The 19616-nt window shown below is 46.6% G+C and overlaps 1 protein-coding gene across 1 annotated transcript; it reads right to left on the reverse strand.

Moving 5' to 3' along the window:
* Positions 1-2447: 2447 nt before the first annotated feature.
* On the reverse strand, positions 2448-16048 carry SERPINA9 (serpin family A member 9). Its single transcript, XM_028851783.2, has 5 exons — positions 15922-16048; positions 9064-9708; positions 6999-7272; positions 4621-4768; positions 2448-3021 (listed from the first exon to the last, which is right to left on the reverse strand). The coding sequence occupies exons 2-5, from the start codon at positions 9689-9691 to the stop codon at positions 2818-2820; spliced, it is 1254 nt and encodes a 417-aa protein (XP_028707616.2). The 5' UTR covers positions 9692-9708; positions 15922-16048; the 3' UTR covers positions 2448-2817.
* Positions 16049-19616: the final 3568 nt, after the last annotated feature.

Consider the following 19616-nt stretch of genomic DNA (forward strand, 5'->3'; position numbering starts at 1 on the left):
GAGAGAATCTATGATAAAATCGAGGTGACTTTTAAGTTATTCTTTGTAGATTTTCATATTCTCCAAATTTCCTACAAAGAGCATGCATCTTATTCATAATTAAAAACAATAAAACATTATTGTTGAAAAGTAGCATTATTTAATAGTACAAGTAAAGCTCATCCTAAAATAAGTGATTGAGGTTGGCACAGTGGCTCCAATCAAGGCACTTGTAAAACATACAGTCTCCCAGGAGGTTGAAGCTGATTCTCTAAATGGGGTGGAGGTGCGGGTGCCCATGGGTCTGCATTTGCCACTCCTACCTTGAGTGAAACTTTCATAAGATGCTGTAATACTCATGCTTGATATTCTGTGACTGATGATTTTGCGTCTTGAAATGATGGCCCAAACTAACGGCCACAGTTGATTATGTTCATGCCCTCTTTGTGTTTTCATGGGCATGTAAGAACCATTTTACAAATCCTCCAACCACGAGCCCCAACCTCTATACTTCACTTCCTGCCCAATAGGGATGTCCCACCTAACCACTCCCCATACTTCAGTACTAAAGTCTCTGGCCAAGTGTTCCTCTCGCTCTTGTGTCTCTGGACTAGCCCCAGTGCTTCCCCGTGTGGCCCTGTGTGGTGGGGCAGGACCCCTCTTCTTGGGTGCTCAAGTAATAAACTCTTCTTTCAAAGGCAGGTGTCTCTGTCTGTCACCTTACCATACACAATGGAAATGATTTCAAAACAAAATGTGAGGTACATTTAAAAACAAATGCAAAGGATTGGCATTTCAAAAAACAGAGCTGGGACCTCAGCAAGTTGACAGAAAATGCCCCATGGCTGTTCTTATATCTGCTTGCCAATGCAAGTCTGAGTGGGCACCAGGATGCCACCTAAGCTTGCTTTCACTGTAAAGTGTCACCAGCAGCAAGGCTGTCGGAAGGATACTTACAGCTGTCACCCACTGCTGACTACTTGGGGTTCCCTATAGTTTCCAGAAAGAACTAGTTGTGAACAACAGGTGTTGTTAGTCACTTCTTCACACCTACTATCTCCTTTGTGCTACTGTGGGACATCTTCTTGCCTACGCTGCAGGAGGCTGGAGCCATGTCTGAGCAGGTATGCTCCTTTCTGGGAAGGATGCCTGGCTTCTCCACTGTGACCTTTACAATGGAGAGCCTGAGGGAAGAGCACTGTGTATAAAATAAAGTTTGCTCCAGGGGCTGTTGCGGGAGCTCTTCATAACTGGCCAATAGTCCTTGTTCTAAGTCAGCACAGGAGGGCCCTGTGGCCTAGGTTAGCTGTTTTTACTCTTTAAGTCTCAGCTATTTTGTTTTTGTTTTTTGTTTGTTTGTTTTTGTTGTTTTGAGACAGGGCCTTGCTGTGTTGCCCAGGCTGGAGTGCAGTGGCAGCTTGTTCTGTTTGTGAAATAAAGTGGGAGCGTGAGGAGTGGGGGTTAGGTTCCCCTGGGACTTCTGCCAGCTCTCCAGCGTAACTCCTTTCTGTTGTATTTCTTTCCTTGTAAAACAGCATGAGAAAGCCAACATGAGGCCCTTGGCACATCCAAGGTGGGTGGGGCACGGGGGTCCCCAGAAGAGGAGCCTTTGGATCTGACTGGAGCAAGGGCTCCGTGGAGGCCGCCAGAGATGCCCTTGGTAATGAGGGTGATGCAGAGGTGCCAGCACAGCCTGTCAGGCAATGAGGGAGGGAGGGATGGTGAGTCTGACTCAAAGGACATGAGCTGCCTTTGCTGTGGTGCCACCGTGGCCCATTGCTCGTTGTGCTGCTCTCAGGACTCAGAGTATGGGAGCAGGACCATTGCCGTTACAGACCCGCAGGGAAGGGGCTGAGCACCCAGAAGGCTGCATGTGCATACACGACATCATCAGAGTCAGGGAGACAGCCAGGCTTGAGGAAATGGAAAACTGTTCCACGGCACCCAGGGAGACCTTCACAGCCCATGCATTAGCCCTCGTCACCCCATGTCCTGGTGCTCCCCACAAACGCAGGCTCTCTCCTTGGCCAACAACGGCCTCCACCAGCTGACCTCCTTGAGCCTCTGTGTCTTCATTTCTTCCATCTGCCCCACACGATGCTACAAGGTCCTTGCTCTGTCCCTCCAACATGCCGCTCATTCCTGGCTCACAGCCTTTATGCTCACACCCCTCTGTTGTCCTCCCCTCACTCTCAGTCATCCTATTCAATGCCTTCATGGCACTTATAAGCTGTTAGACCATGTTTATAGGTTTGGTTTCGTTGTTGCTGTAGGGGGTCTGTCTCCCCCATTTAGGCCTAACATGCCAGGAATTTTGTCTGATTTACTCCTAGCATATATTAAGTGCGCAGTAAGTTTTTGCTGAATAAATGAAGGAAAACAAATCATGCAGCCTCTAAGATGTCATGGGACGGCAGCCCAGCCACTGAGAGTTCACCAGTAAATCATTTTCAGATTAGGACCCTGTCGACAGCTGAATTTATATTTTAGTTTTATTGAATGTGTTGTTGTAATTCTGCAATAGAAGTGCCTGACCTGGTTTGGCATATTTCCATTCCCAGGAGCCCCAAGGAATGGAAATATGGTAACCCAGCAACATCCCACGAAGCTAGTTACCTGGGAGACTTTGTGGAAAAGGGCACTGACTGGGGTTAACGGGCATTGGCTTGTGACTGGGGTCCCTGTTGATGGTTTGGTGATTGAGCCTTGGAAGTGGCATCCCTGCCAGTGAATGCAGCTCCACTGGGGTCAAGTGCACCCTCAGAACAGAAAGAGGGATGTGGTTTGTTATTTCTTGTGCATTAGCAAAGTGCCATCAGTCAACAGGCCATTTGCCACCTAAGATTTAGTGGGATTTTCCACTTTCCCTAGAAAGAGAATACTGTCTGTGGCTTTATTTGTAATCATTATCAAGAAGGTCCTATTGAAGGAGACAGTGAAGTAAGAGGGACCATCCTTCGATCGGACTATGAACTTGGTGGCGGTAGCTGCTGCAGCCTCAGTGCCCTCTTCACTGACATCCAGCACAGCCTTGTGGGTTGCCTGCCAAGGGAAAAACAAACATCAGTGGCCCCAGTAGAGACACTTTTAGTTAACTGAGTAAACTAAACTGAGTGTTTTGCCCTGGAATGGTGATGTCTACCTTGAAAGGATTCAAGGTTCAAATGCCTGGCATTGGGTTTGCTCAGTACATTGCAGTGGGCGTTGACTATGGCCCATTGGTCCTTACACTGGGAGTGAGATGGTTACAAACACAGAGCAGGAAGATAGGAGTGAATCTCAGTTCTACCACTTATGGTTGCAAAATTATTTAGACGCCACGTGCTTCAGTTTCCCGATCTATAAAAGGTAATAATAATTGCGTGTGTCCCATAAGGTTATTGTGTAAATTAAGGGAGATCATACAAAGCAAATGCTCGTGGACTTGCCAGCAGTGGTGATTGCTGCAGTTCTCGCATGGCAGACATGGGTTTGATATGACTAAGGTTAGATCCCTTCTTTGTCTTCTAGGGAAGAGATTCTTAACCTGGAGTTCCTGGATTTCTAAGCTTCAGGGAGACTTGAGCTCCTGTGACTACAGGCATTGTTTTTCATAGGCTCACAGATGCATTTTCCTCGAGAAAAAGTCCATTATGCTCATCATATTCCAGTGGGGCCTCTCAGCATTTTCTTTAGACCAGTGACAAAGGTCCCCTTCAGTGGCCCCAGGATCACTTCTGACTGTTGTAATCCATTATCAAAATAAAAGTTTAGGTCAGGGATCAGTAACCCATATGTGTGTAGGGGTTAGGCAGGTAACCCCAATTAACTGAGGGAGACTTCTTGTCAGAGCATGGGGTGCCCACATTACCTGGAGGGTCCTGTCTGACTAAAAGGGTCACTCACAACTCAGCTCCGGTGATGGCTGCCATGTGGACACATAGACTCACTGTTGCCATGTGGGAATTAGGGTCAGTGATTTGTTTCAAGAGGATCAGAAATCTGGATTTTAGATCCAATATACTACGTTTTAAAACTCCTCTCTCTCTCCTCTCTCTCTCTGTCTCTCTCTCTCCTCTGTCTCTCTCTCTGTCTCTGTCTCTCCTCTCTCTGTCTGTCTCTCTCTCTCCTCTCTCTCTCTGTCTTTCTCTCTCTCTTCTCTCTCTCTCTCTCCCCCATCTCTCTCTCTCTCTGTCTCCCCTCTCTCTCCTCTGTCTCTGTCTCTCTCTCTGCCTCTCTCTCTCTCTTTCTCTCCTCTCTCTCTCTCTCTCTTTCCTTACACACTGAAGGCCAGACAACACACCTGCAGGGTGTAAATGGCCTATGGGCAGCCATATTGTGATGCCTGTGTGAGGGCCTAAACTCCAGGGAGGAAGAAGGTGAGGTCAGATCCCAAGGGAGCACCTGCTCGCCTGCAGCAGGCATAGGGGAGTAGCTGCCTGCTGAGGACGCCTTCGGAACATTTGAGTGAAAAGGGATAACACACGCTGTGTGCCGGAGGGATGGTGGCCGTAGGTCGCAAGATTCGGTTCTTCTGGCCTCAGAAGAACCTCATTTCACCTTTCAGGCCTCTGTTTCCTTATCAATGACATAAGAGCACTTGATTAATTCTGCAGGTGCTTCCTGCTTGGACTTTTTGGCAAATATTCTCATTCAACTCACTTTAGAAAGCTGCAGGGAGTCTCTCTTTGTAATTCCAGAAAAATCAGCGTTTTCGTCAAAGACATTTTGGATGCCCATCTTTGGGAGGATGGTTTCCAGATTGTAGGAGGCAGAAATGGAAAATTTGGGGACGAACACCTCTATCCACCTGTGCAGTAGGGAAAAGGAAACAATGAGGTCACAAGCCCATGATGTCTGCATCTCTGCTCCTAGATGCCATTTTGGGAGACTCCGTTCTTCCTCCAGCCATTGCTACTTGCTGCTAAAAAAGTCAACACATCCTAGCCAAGAACCCCAGGTTGCTCTTGAAGTCAGTCTCCCAACTGAGCAGGTCCAGCACTAAAAACATGCAAGGAGACAGACGGGCCCCCAGTGAAGTGGGTGCAGAGGTGAGAAGGTGGTCGGCAAGGGAGTCTATGGCAGAAACCAACAGGAGACGTCAAGTAGCAATGGAAGCTCATTAACCACTCACTCACTGTCCAGAGTACCTCCTCACCAGCACTTCCTGATGCAGGCCCTGCTAATGCCCTAGAGCAGCAAAGTCCAGCAGAACTGCCTGTGATACTAGGAAGATCCTCGACCTGTGCTCTCCAGTATGGTAGCCACTAGCCATGTGTGGCTATTGAGCAACTTGAACAGTGGCTTGTGCAAATGAGAAACTAAAATTTTAATTTTACTGAATTTCAGATAATTTAAGTGTAAATAACTGCAGGTGGCTTAGTGGCTACTATATTGAACAGCACCACCTGATAATTTAGCACAATATTTTTTTCCCTCTGAACCAAGAGAAAACAGCCTGCACGTACTGAACATTTTTTTTTAGATGGAGTCTCGCTCTGTCGCTCAGGCTGGAGTGCAACGGCATGGTCTTGGTTCACTACAACCTCCGCCTCCCGGGTTCAAGCTTTTCTCCTGCCTCAGCCTCCCAAGTAGCTGGGATTACAGGTACACGTGGCCACGTCTGGCTAATTTTTTTGTATTTTAGTTGAGACAGGGTTTCACCGTGTTGCCCAGGCTGGTCTTGAACTCCTGAGCTCAGGCAATTCACCTGCCTCAGACTCCCAAAGTGCTAGGATTATGGCGTGAGTCCAGCCTGAACGTTTATTATATGCCAGACATTGTCCCAGGCACATTCAACAACACTGTCCCCATTTTAAAGATGGTAAAGCTTAGTTTTAGTGCTTTGCCCAAGGTTATGTACTTAGTGACTCACAGCAAGGAAAGCACAAAAATATTGGGTGGACACATTTCAGTCCTCATCTGACAGGTATCTTGTGACCCCTCATGCCAGGGACACCTCTCTCTTCCCTGCCACTATCCCCTTTCCCTGTTTTCTCTGTGCTCCATCTGCTGCTCTGTGCTCCATGCTTTCCTCCCTGAGCTTCTGTGCCACCTCCTCTTCTTATCCCCAGCCCCAGATGCAGCCAGAGAAGAGAAGTCGCTGACACACCCTGCAGCATCTCTTTGTCCTTGACTTTGAGTTCTTGCCAGTGTGTCGTCTACCAAAGCTGCCCTTGCCAAGCCTCTGTGTGCTCATATGCTACCTGTATGTGCAGCCAAACCCCACCGCCTCCTTGAAGCTGTCCCTCAGTCCCAGCTGAAAAGTGACCTCTCTCTGCTCAGAAGCTCCTCAGCATCTTTCCTGCCCTCCCCTAGGGCATTGCCCAGTCTCTTTCTTTAATTCCAGTTACACTGCAGCCTTCCTTCTCTCTTCCCAGACTATGAGCACCAGGGAATGCTGCTGAAATCATTCTACGATGCCAACAGTATATTGCTAAGAGACAGAACATAAAACTTTGACATTTCTTTTTTATCTCATGATTAATCTTTTTGATATTCTCCATATTTTTATACTCACCATAATAATTATGGGACTAATAATAACATTATTAGCTAACATTTACTGAACACTTACCATCTTCTAGGAATTCTCCTAAGCACTTTGTAAATAGTAGGTTACTTTATCTTTTCACCAACCTTTGGATTTGGTAATATTGTTATCCTCTTTCTTATATGTGATCACCAATGCTTTTGTTTGCTTGCTTTTATGGGATCGTTCCATGGATTTCAATATCAGATTGGCTTCTAGAGCCAGCTCTGCTAGCATGTAACAGCTACATGACCTTGGACAATTCACTTACCACCTTGGAGCCTCCATTTCCTCATCTGTGAAATGAGTGGTATTAAGACTCCTCATCAGGTGATAGTGAACTTCAAGTGTGAACGTGTATAGACAGCCCCAGGCTCTCTGTCCTGCATACAGTTGGTGCTCATTGTTCAGAAGTGATTATCCAACAGCTGTTAGCACAATCTCTCCCCCATCTTTGAATGTGTGCGTCCCCTGCCTCAGGGCCCAGCAGATTGACACAGACACCCACCGTTTCTGGAGTGAGTGGCTCCACTTTCTCAGTGTTCTGGCTGACAAGGCCTGTTCCAGTTGCCTCATCTTGCCCTTGTTAGGGAGGACAAAGAAGGCCATGGCATCTCCCTTGTAGTCCATCTGGAGCACAAAGCAGTTCAGCTCTGTATCCATCCCAAAAGCAAACTGCTCCTTCTGGTGCATCATGGGGACACGCACAGTGATCTGCTTGCCCACCAGAAATGGGAAGTTCTTTCTTGTATATGCGGGGTAAAAGGGCTTCTCCCACTTGGCTAGCACAAAGAGAGAAATGAGGTCTTTATGTCAAAGTGCAATTAGTGAGGCGAAGACAGCAAAATGAAATGGGGAATTACTGCTAATGGGTATGAGGTTTCTTTTTGAGGTGACAAAAAAAAATGCTCTGGAATTAGACAGCGGAGTAGTTGCCCAAACTTGTGAATATACTGAAAATCAATAAAATGGTGAATTTTATGACATATGAATTGTATTTCAATTAAAAACAGAATTAAGTTAAATAGAACAACACAAAGTGAAGGTAACTTAGTAAGGGCTCAAAGCATACCAGTTTTCTTTCCTTCTCTTTCCTCTTTGCAGGTTGGATGGATAAATGGGTGGATAGCTTGGCAGATGGAGGGTGGATGGATAGATGAATAGCTAATGGATAGATGGTTGGATGGCTGGGTGGATAGATGGATGGATGGATGGATGGATGAACTGATGGATGGATAGATAGATGAACAGATTAACGGATAGGTGGTTGGCTAGCTAGATGGCTAGCTAGGTGGATGAATGGATGCATGGATGGATAAATGGATGGATGGATGAACTGATGGATGGATAAATGGGCGGATAGTTTGCTGGATGGGTAGATGGAGGGTGGAGGGATGAACAGGTTAATGGATACATGTTTGGCTGTCTGGGTGGATAGATGGATGCATGCATGGATTCATGGATGAATGACATATGCATAAATGGGTGGATAGTTTGGTGAATGGGTGGATATAGGGTGGGTAGATAGATGGATAGATTAATGGACAGGTGGTTGGCTAGCTAGGTGGATGGATGGATGAACTGATGGATGGACAAGTGGATGGATAGCTTTGTGAATGGGTAGATGGATAGATGAGTACGTTAATGGATAGATGTCTGGCTGGTTGGCTAGGTGCATGCCTGGATGGATGGACAGATAAACCAGTCCATGGATAAATGAGTGAACAGGTGGATGAAGGGAGGGAGGAAGGAAGGGGAGGAGAGGGACGGAGGAGGGGAGGGATGATATGGTGACATCCTTGAAAACTCTGCCTGGAGACGCCAGGCCCTTCTATCTCAAGTACAACCTTATAAAGTTGGCTTTATCATCAAACTATCCAGTCAGCACAGAGACTGGTACAGGTCAGGCACTCAACACATGGTAAATCTTTTAGAGACACATGCTGAGGATCATAGAGCAAGTGTGGGGCAGAGGTGAAATTCAAATCCAAGTTGTTTGATTTAAAAGCTGATGTGCATTCCCTACAACACAGTGAAAACTGTAAATCTCTAACATATATATATATATAAATGTATATGCAGTTATATATGAAGGAGACTTCATATATATGTGAGATATGAATGACAGTCACATCAACTTGTCTACATTTCTACACCTATGAAAGTGTTCACACTCTTGGATTTGCTTCTTAAACTGGGTTGTCAGAGAGTTCCATGTTCCTTCTTTAAAACTTTCAAGGGGCAGTGGGACAGCTGCTGGTGGCAAGAGATCCTTTCTCTCAAGTAGTTTCCAGATTTTTCCTGTGGGTTTCCCACTGAGTCAAATGTAAACACACCTCGAGACACTTTATCTGTCTACCCAAAGAGAACTAAATGAGTCCCCCACTGTAACTGATAAACATGAGCTATCCCAGGTCCTGCAATCAGCTAACTGCAAAGCTAATTAGAGCTCAGGCCCTCCCATTTCTCCACCCTGCAGTCTAGGCTTTGTCTGCCTTGTGTATTTCACTAAGCAAAAATCATCAGCATCATCATAAAATAAATAAATAAACATCAACTTCTCAAATCCTTACCTTTAAAGAAAATGTGGTTCACCAGCACCATGGCTGTCAGAAGGTCAAGGCCTTGGATTATGTCTACAACCTTCCCTTGGGTCTTCTTCTTCACGTGGCAGTTGATCTTCGCCTGGGCAATGGAGAGGTTGGAGAAATCTGTAGAAAAGACCTCTGCTTCATACAGCCTCTTGATATTGCCCAAGAAATTTGCCTGCAGCTGCAGCTCCTTCTTGACGAAGAGGGCACTTCCCATCTTCAAGGCCAGGTCTTTGCTTGGAACAGTCAGTGAACGAACCAAGTGCTGGAAGCCCCGGTGGATGGCAGACTCTGGTGTGTGTGTGAGGTTGAAGCCCAGGCCCTCGAGAATCTGGGTCTTGGTGACTGAGTGGGCCCCAAGGGAGAGCATGGCCAGGGAAGTGGAGACACTCATGGGGGAGAAGAAGACATTCTGACTTGGGGTCTCCAAAACCAGCCTGCGGTACAGGCGGAAGGCAAAGTCGGTGTTGAGGGAATACACCAGTGAGGCAGGGGTGCTCTTTGTGGAGGATGGGTGGGGGTATCCGCTGGGGGCATTGACCGGGGACACACAGTAGATTGGAGCACAGAGGCCAACAGCAAAGAGTACTCCATAAACGGAAGATGCCATTTTGGAACCAAATACGTCTGCAAGAGAAGTAAGAACCATTGAGGGGGTAAACTGAGGGTCCAGGCCCTGAATCAGAGACACTTCAACACCCCACGCCATCAGCAGCAGAATGAAGACAAATAGGCCGGTTAGCAGAGCACTCTCACGTTATCTCCTTTGAGCCTCGCAATAGTCCCATGATGTAGGTATTATCATTACTGTTTTACTTGCAAATGAGTAAACAGGCCACAGAGAGTCTGCGTAACTTACCCCAAACCACACGGTTGACTTGTCTGTGTTCTGTGTGGGCTTCAAAGTCAGGTCCCAAATTCCAAATCCCATGCTTTTTTCTGCTTCATGGACTTATTTTTTAAGAATTGAGAGTGTGAGACCAGATTGCAAAGTCCCCCTCTTAGCAGCCAGAAGTGGTTTCTCACCCTTTGGAGGTCCCTCCACACATTCTTTATCCATTTTGTGTAGATCTGATTATTTTCTCACCCTGGCTGCCTGTTCCCAGAAACCGACATTTACTAATGTGTTCATATCTCTCAAAAAGTGGAAACCTGGAGCAAAAGGCTGTCCTTTTTTCTGTGGTCCTCCAGGTGCCCTGAGCACTGGCGGTCAGTTGCTGATGAGCTGCAGCTCCAGCCACATCTGTCTGCTTCCCCTTCAAGCCTCAGCTGACAAGACTTTGGCACCAAGGAGACTTCAGACTAAATGACCTGATAGCAATTTCAAACCCCAACAGGGCTGGGCTTGCATCCAACCCTGACATTCATGGTGGACAAGTAACCCCTCTGGACTTCTGTTTCGCCTTTGTAAAACAGATAGTTACCTTACAGAGCTGTTCAGAGGACTGAGTGTGATAAGGCACATACATTGTGCAGCACAGGACCCGGCACATGGTGAGTGCTCAATACATTACTTTTACTGCTGTTTTGTTGAAGTCAGAGAGCATTTGATTTGGGCAACTCTATGAAGTAATGCTCGCAGGTCTCCGCAGCCCTGCCGACAACACCCTCACCTGTTCAGTTTCATCAGAAAGATCTCATTCACTTTAACACACCTTTACAGAGGAGCTCCAACCCTGTGGGTTGACCCTGAGATACAACAGTAAATGGTCATTTTAGAGAAGGAAGGTGTATGAATCCAATGCAAGACTAGGTGCGGTTTGTGCTCAGCCAGAGGGGAAGGTAAAGCAGGTGTGTGCTCCAATAGGTCTCATCTGTCTGAAGCCTTTTCTCTCCTCACCAATTGTACAATTTCCCCCCCATGACCTGGATGTCCTTCTCCCCATTATCCTTTTCACAAGCACAGTGCCTTCATAACCCCTCTTGCCCTTCATCAAACTTTGTTCTTTAGTCATTTATACTACGGTGTGAATGGCTGCCACCCACTCTTCTCCTAGGAGCACCGGCATGAAGTGTTACTCCCGATTGTGAAGGAAAGACTTTACCCACTGAAGCAAGAATTCAGTCAACAAGTGAACAATTAGTTTGCCAGAAATGAAGAAGGAAAAGACAAGAGAACCTTTGCCGAAAGTGACAAAAAGACTGCCACACACAGTCACTTGTCTATGTCAGACCAAGCATAACGTGACAGCCACATTCCGAACAATTTCTCTGTGGAAATGAAATACGTAAATGAATCACATTTTATTATACCAGATATAATTTAACTTAGATGGAACTTTATAAAGAACCCTTTTACTGAATGAGTAATTCTTTTGCAAAACTGTTCATTTCTCTCCATTTCCACTTATGTGATTGGACGATTTCTCTTTTGTAGTTTTGTGTTTGCCTGTTTGACTAAGGTGGAGTTTTCTTTCTAAGTTATGCTCACATCCATCCATCCACCTACTGGACTCTTTGCCAACATGTTCTGAACTGACCTCCGGAGCTGCCCCTACCCTGAGTGCCCCATCTCTCCCTTTCTCCAAGAAGGCCATTTTACCCATGCTGTCATCTTCCAAGTCAGGAGACTGATGGTCACTCTGCACTCTTCGGCCACCCTCCTTCCCCACACTGTTCTTCCTCCCCAAGACATTGCAAGCCCCAGCTTCTCTCCATCTCTTTGCTCTTCCCTTGGTCCTAACCTGCCTTATCTCTTCCCACTGTACAATCCTGAAGGCTTCTGGACTCATCTCCCTCCTCTGGTCATGTTTCCTCAAAACGGTTTTCTTAAGAAACTTCACCAATCTGACTCTGCACAGAGATGATCTGCTGGGAGATGGAAGTGTTGGGGCTACAATTGTGGACAGATAGCCAGGGTCCTGGCTCTTAAAGGGCTCGCTGGGAACCCTGTGACACATGGCGTTAAGAGTTCACTGCTTCCCCTCTCTTCGGCCCCACTGCCAGCCAGTATATTTATCTGCAGTCTCTGTAGTCAACACCAATAGCAAACAGCCCAGGGTTCACCTCCCTCCCTCCTCCTCTCACTCACCCAGCCCCTGCTCAGGCACAGCATACTCTCCTACAAATGCCCCTCCTGGACGCCACCTTCCTTTGCTCATGGAAAAGCCCTTGTTTCTCACTCTGGAAGACTCTGCTTAGCTATTTCTGGCTTGAGAGGCCCTCTCTGGCCCCCCTTTCCTGTTGTGACTTTTATCACTCTCTCCCTTCTCTCTTCTGCCACTTCTGAATTTACTCGACTTCTATTACCAAATGGATTACCACTGACCACACTCATGCCTTTAGATAATCTCTAGGTTCTTTGAATATGTAATTCATGCATTTGGTCCACTGGGTTGAACATGTACACTTATTATGCAGGTGCTGTAGCAGGTGTTGGGGCTACAGTGAGGGACAGAGAGACAGGTCCTGGTCCTTAAGGAGCCCACTGGGAAGACAGGCAATTAGCAAACACCACTAGGCACAAGAAGTGTGTGTGGGATGAGTAAGTACAGGCATTGAGCACACCTATTCCATAATGAGAAAGGCTTCCAGAGGAAGTGGCAGCTGATGGAGACTTGAAAAATGTTAGCAAGATAAAGGGGAAAAGCAGAGAAGAGAGAGATTCAGGCTAGGAGGACCACCTGTGCAAGGGCCCAGAGGGAACCCAGAGCCAGGCAGCTTTAAGAAACAGAAAAGGTTCTGTGACACAGATCTCAGCACCAGAGAAGCTGGCAGGAAGGGCTGGGGAGTGGGAGAGACGGGCTGCAGAGAGAGGCGGCCCCATGCAGGGATGTGCTTGGTTCTGGGCCCTGGAACCCACTGGGGGATGGCTGCAGAGAACCTCAGCAGCGGAGAATTCTCAAGACTATCCTGGCACCTGTCTGTGTTCCTCACTGCTCTACACACCTGCTTCCTGTCCTCCTTCCCGCTTCCCCTGCCAGCACGGAAAAGTGCCCAATGTAAGGGCTCAGTAGACACTTGGTGCACTGCCCTGAGATGGAGAAGCATTTACACCAGCCTCAGAACTGGAGTGGTGGCCGGGCGCGGTGGCTCAGGCCTGTAATCCCAGCACTTTCGAGGCGGGCAGATCACCTGAGGTCAGGAGTTCAAGAGCAGCCTGGCCAACATGGCAAAACCCCATCTCTACTAAAAATGCAAAAGTTAGCCAGGCATGGTGGTGGGCACCTGTAGTCTCAGCTACTCAGGAGGCTGAGGCAGGAGAATCACCTGAACCCGGGAGGTGGAGGTTGCAGTGAGTCGAGATCAGGCCACTGCACGCTAGTCTGTGAAACTCCATCTCAAAAAAAAAAAAAAAAAAAAAACAAAAAAACGAAGGAGGCCTCCTGGAATATGGGACTGAAACCCCGAGTTTCTCGTATTTGATGAGCTCTGTGACAGATTGGGGCTCTTCAGGAAGCCGTGTAAGAGTGTGGCATCGGCAGGCTTCCCTGCTATAAGCTGGGGTCTACTGTGTTTACTTGGGGTCTGCAGGCCCTCTAGTCTCAATGATGAAGTGGCAGCACTTGATCTTGACGGCCACTCAGAAGTCAGAGCCTAAGCAAGATCATGGTTCCCCTCCTAACCTCAGAGCAGTACTTTCTGTTTAGAGAACAGCATTATCTTTGCATTGCTTCACCTTCTGAATTGTGTCGACCCCTATCTGTAAGGAGGGCAGCTCTGAGGAAGGGCGAGATAACGTCTGCAGAATGCCCAGCGCGGCGTTCAGCCCATGGTGGGCAGGAGACCAAAGCTGCATCTCTTTTGTGGCTCCTATGATTTTGTGTTCCTCCCTTGGAACCAGGATGAAGGAATAGGAGTGTCCCTGGCTATTCATGACCATGGGAAAGAGGACCAGGTTGAAGGAAGAGGACATCCGCCACATGGAGGGGAGGTGCTGTCAGGTGCCAGGATGCCACAAGCACCAGGGGTCTATGCCCCTTTCTGTGGACGCTGGGGGTGGGGCAGGTGGCTTTCAGGGGGCCCCCACTGACACTGGGTTGTGCCCCTCAAAGAATTCCCCATCCCCATCAGCAGAGATGGCCTATTAGACATGGCCTCCATGCCTCAAGTCTTGTTTCTTTTGGGCTTGAGTAGGGGAGACCCACCCGAAGTCGGTGAGTTGGCTAGTAAGTGTCCTGACTCATCAATGGTACTGGCCTCCATGTGACTTCAGGTAAGTCTCTGCTTTTCACAAGACTTCAGGAAGAGGTAATCTCAAAAGGTCCCTCCCTCTCTTCTGAGTCTGGGATCTATTTCTGAGGGCCCCCAGGTCATTGCTCTCTTGGGGGAAAACCGTGGCCAAAGCTCATTCAGTCAGCTCTTAAAATCCACCGCACTCCCCACTTCGCTTCTCCCCACCCTGAACTCCTGTCCTCCTGTGGCCATCCCTTCTCTCTCCCAGCCCTGCCAAGGCCCTTGCCCCTCTTTTGGCTGTGGCCTGGGTTTATGTGAGCATTTGACCAGTGGACTCTGCTCTTTGGGGTGACAGGGACACTCTGCCGTCCCCATGGCTTGCCTCTTCTGGGCATCTCCCTCCCAGCTACCGCAGCCTGCATTCCACCTTCCATTGTCTCTCACCCACTCCCATCTCCAAGCACTCCACCCTGCAGACAGGGTGACCTTTCCAGATGCTGATCTGGTGTATCATTCACCTCACCTTGAATTCTTCAGTGGCTCCCCATTGAGCTCAGGAAAAATGCTCAAGGCCCTGGCATTCAAGAGCCTTATTTATTGGGCCCTGACTTACCACCCCAGCTTCACCTTTGAGGACCCAGCTGTTTGCATTCCTAAATTTCACCCCATCCCTTATCTTCATTTGCCTCTTTATCCAGCTTAGGTGTCAAGGGCTTTATTTTAATCTAATGTGCTTCACCCCTAGGCCTTTGTCTTCATGTCCCGGCCCAGTGACAAGGCTCCATGTGTAGTAGAACCTACCTGTCTGCTCCTTCCCTGCCAAATGCTGCTGGAAGAGAGGTTCTGCAAGGCAGCCTTGTCCACTGCGGGTTCCCAACCACCAACCTTTATCCACCTGGCAACAGGTAACTCATCAGCTCACTCTCCCATTTTCAGGGGAAACCTTCACCTTTTCCGTGTCCTTAACCTTTTTTTCCAGGGTGGAGTGGATGCCCACCCTGCTACATATGCATGTGTGCCCACATGTGCACACACACACACACACTCAGCAGACAGCCTTGCCTCCTATGTCACATAAAAGAGAGATCCTATGAAAAGGAATTGTCTCAGCTTCCCTCAAAGGGCATCCTCTCTGCCTATCCCTACTTTCCCAGTCACCCCTCTCTCTCCCCTACACCTCCACTCTACCAACAAAGCAGAGGATCTGCCCTCCTTTGATGTCCAGACCCCCTTCCTGGGCCTTGGAAAGTATCTCTTCTCTCCATCTCAGGACCCTTCCACCTCTCTTTTCTGTACTTAAACACTCCGTGTCAACCTGATTCTTACTGGTAGCTTGGAAACTGTTCAAGTCTTGCTTGTTAAGACAAAGAAAGCAACAACACAACAACAAAAACACTCCTTTCACCCTCTCACTTGCTTCTAACTGCTGCCCTATTTCCAAGGGAGGCCACTGCTCCTCCCCTTGTGGCCCAAATTTTCAAGAGCTGTGTATTCATGGCCTCTGTGGCCTTACCTCCTACTCACTCACTGGTCCACTCCAGCCTGGCTTCTGTATTCACAAAAATGTGACCCAGATGCTACTAAAAGCCAAATAGTATATCTAGGTTCTCATCTTCCTTGACTTCCCAGCTGCATTTGACACAGAAGACCTTGCTCTGATCCAGTCCTTCCCTCTGGCTCAGTGACAACACATTCCCAAACTCTCTGCACCTCCTCCTTACCCACCTTTGCGGGTTCCTCTTCTCCTGCCCTGTCCTTGCACGGTTGGCGAGCCCTGGCACTCGCTTTCTTGGTTGTAGCTCTCTCCTCACTTTAATCTCTCCTCTCCCTCCAGCTGATCTCATGCCACGACACCCACGACTTCATTACTAAGACATGCAAATGATACATTATTTTTATTCTCCAGCTAGACATGCAAATGATATATTATTTTTATTCTCCAGCTCAATCCTTTCCTTTGATCTCTATATGTCTAACTGCCTACTTGATATCTCCTCCTGATGTTGCAAATAAACCTTCCATGCAACATGAACCACAATGAACTCAGACTCCTCCCCAAGAACCATCTCCCAGCAACAGCCACAACCGAAACCCCTTTTCAACATTTCTGTCACTGGGTCCACCATTCACCTAGTTAGTTGAACCTAGGAGGATTCCTTGCACTTCCTTCTTGTTCATGTCAATTTATCCCCAGTTTTGTCAACTTTACCTCCTAAATGTTGCGCAACTCCATCCACTTTTCTCTGCCTTCACTCTAGCAGGCTATTTGTGCTGTCATTGTGTCTTGCCTGGGCTACCACAAAGCTTCCTAACAGCTCTCTCCGCATACCCTGTCCTGCTCCTCCAATTCACTCTGCACGTGACAGCTAGAATAGTCTTTTAAAACTCAAACCTGACTGTGTCACTTACTATTTAGCTTCCCGTTTCCCAAAGTGAACACTGAAGTCTTAACTTGCACAGCCTGGGCTCTGCTGGCCCCTCCAACTTCATCGCAGATCATGAAGCCCCTTGCCCTTGACATCCGTGTAACCCCTTTCTGCCCATTAATTTTTATGCTCATATGTGATATTTGTTGTTTCCTACTTCTGGAATATCCTTCCAACTCTCTTCATCTGACTTTTCCCCTAATTAACTTTTACTCATTATTTAGGCCCTAGTTCATATCATTCCCTCAAGGAAACTCTCTTTGATCACTCAAATACGAAAAATTTCTTCTAGCAACTATTTTTATAGTACCATTAACTTCTCAGTGAAACACTTATCACTGTCATAGTTTCACATTTATTTGTGTGACTGAACAATTCATAAATCAGGGATCTTGTCTACCTTGATTTTGTCTACTTGTATACCCACTCTTTGGCCAATACTCATGGTCCAGTACGTGGTTGCGAAAAGAATAAATGAATTGAAATAAAATGAAATAATCTGTTTACCTCTGAAGAGTAATCCCGACTGGTAATAAGCAAGGGTAATAAGCAAGGTAATAAGCAAGAGTACTCCTGACTGGTAAGACAGCAAACTGAAGACAGGGTAACTCAGGATGATGAAAAGTCCTGTAGCTACTTAAGGTAAAGTTACACAGGTATATATCTAAAGTTTGAGTTGACTTACACTTTTGGCTAAAACAAAGTAACTGATATTGGTTGCAAACAGTTGTAAACAGATAGAAAACTGGACAAGATTTATGACACTATTGAGATACTCGAAAAATATATTCAGACATTAGAGAACAGACAGGGGAGGTAAAAAATGAGATAAGCTCTATAATTGTCCCAATTTTCTGCCTAAGAACACTTTCTGGACATGTGGAAGAAAACCCAAAGAGGGCATGGGAGGCTTGCTGAGCTTAGGAGACAGACATTAGAGTTTGAGAAAACTGAGGAAGCTACAATTTGTGCAGTGAAGGACTGGAGGAGAGCTTTAGAAATGTGCACAGGGGTCTCTTTAAGTCCAAAGCTAAGTACTAAGCTCTGCATGCGTAAAGTGAAATTCCACATGGCTGGTCAACACACACACACACACACACACACACGCAAACACACTCACACACACAGAAGAAAAAATAAACCTACTGTGAAGGTATAAACAAAATAATTTCCAGAGTTCACAAGGCATGAGGATATATTACGGTTATGACCACCCAAAGTGGAGAGACCTGGAGCATTCAGTAGAGACCCAAAAGTGTCACATCTTGGCATTAGGGCTAACCTAACTTTGAATTAAAGCTGCACTAGACCTACCCTAACAAAGCTTAAAAACATGCCTTGACAAGCTCAAGCAGATCTGTAAGTAACTTATTGCCTGTTAAAACAAATTTCAAACACTGTAAAGGAAGACAACAAAATTATAATGTTATGATGTCCAGCATCCAATCAAAAATTGCTAGACATTCTAGGACTAGGAAAATGTGATCCATGACCAGCAGAAAAATTAAGCAATAGAAACAGGCTCAGACATAATAGAGATTAAGGAATTTGCAGACAAGGACTTTAAAACAGCTACTTAAAAGATGCTTAAATAATAAAAATTTTACTGGAATGTGAGAAAAATCAAACTTCTAGAGATGAAAAACTTAATATCTGAAATGAAAAATTAACTGGCTGGGTTTAACAACAAATTTAGTACTATGGAAGAAAAGATCTGTGATCTTGAAAATATATCAATAGGAACTATTCAAACTGAAGACAGCAAGCTGGAAAATAATAGTAATAAAAAAGGAGTCCCAGTGACTTGTGGGACAACATCAATGGACTAACATACGTGTAACTGGAGTTCTAGGCAAAAAAAAAAAGTGAGGGACAGTGGAGAACAGAAAATTTTGAAGAAATAGTGGGCAGAAATATTTGTGATATTTGTGTACTTTATGTAAACTATACCTAAATAAAAATCAAAATACAATATATTGAAATGAATGCCACCCTGCTGTTTCGTCCTCTACTCTCTATGATTACACATATATCTCAGTTGGCTTGAACTACCCATCTCACTCTCTTTGCCTGAAACACTCCTTTCCATCCTGCCAGCTCCAGCTCAAAATCACCCACTGCACAAAGTCTTCTCTAGATGCCACAGAAAGTCTGCCCCTCCCTTTACAAACACCTGGAGCAAACCAGAGCAGTTTACCTTCCCATATGTCAGTCTCCCTGATTAGACAGTCTGGACTTTGTGTGGCATCCTCCAGGGTTGGGACTATGATCAGTAAGTAATACGGAGAGAGGTAGCAGATTACATGGGAAGGAGCAAGTGGGAGGGATGTTGGGAACCCTGAGGGCCAGGCACTATTGGCTCACCCACACCCAGGGACTTTTGTAAAGACTCATAGTTGGTAAAACACAGAGAGGCAACCTGAAGAAGTATGGAACTTACCAAGCTTAATTGGGCTGTTATTAAAATGCAAATTCCCAGGTCCCATGCAGAACTACCTAATCAGATTTTCCAGGGAAAGACGAGAAGACTTGAGAGTGGAGAGGGCTGGATGCTTCCTCTTCCCACCCCTCACTCCACCCTCTGTCCTTGCCCCAGAGAGAAGCTCTTCAGGGTTTCCTCTAGCTCTGAGGTCCTCAGTTTCTGGGGCCTCAGGGCCTCCTTGAAAGTAAAGACCCATTTCTCCCCAAATTCACAAAACCAAGCCTGCTGGAGTAGCAACCACCCAGGAGTAGATCTCCATGGGTCCATCAAGATGGAACCTTGTCCCAAGTCCATACTCCTTCATGGAGCATCTCCTGCTATGTCCAGGCCTTTCTGGGATCCTCTTAGGACCCTGGCTACAGGATCTCTTGCCTGTCTCACACATTCTTATGCTTCTGCTCCATTTTTGGTTTGTTGGAGATATTCATACTATTTTAAAAATCTGGCTACATCTTTATACTTTTCTATTTCAGTACTTGTTTGAATATTTCACTCAATATTTCTCCTAACAG

This window comes from Macaca mulatta, chromosome 7, assembly GCF_049350105.2.
Source record: "Macaca mulatta isolate MMU2019108-1 chromosome 7, T2T-MMU8v2.0, whole genome shotgun sequence".
NCBI classification, from domain to species: domain Eukaryota; kingdom Metazoa; phylum Chordata; class Mammalia; order Primates; family Cercopithecidae; genus Macaca; species Macaca mulatta.

Excerpts from the sequence above, each read along its gene's own strand:
- SERPINA9 (XM_028851783.2), bottom strand. The coding sequence starts at position 9,691 with ATGGCATCTTCCGTTTATGGAGTACTCTTTGCTGTTGGCCTCTGTGCT. Across the intron at positions 7,273-9,063 it reads GAACCACATTTTCTTTAAAG|CCAAGTGGGAGAAGCCCTTT; the intron begins GTAAGGATTTGA and ends TCTTTGTGCTAG. Across the intron at positions 4,769-6,998 it reads AGCCACTCACTCCAGAAACG|GTGGATAGAGGTGTTCGTCC; the intron begins GTGGGTGTCTGT and ends CCTACTGCACAG.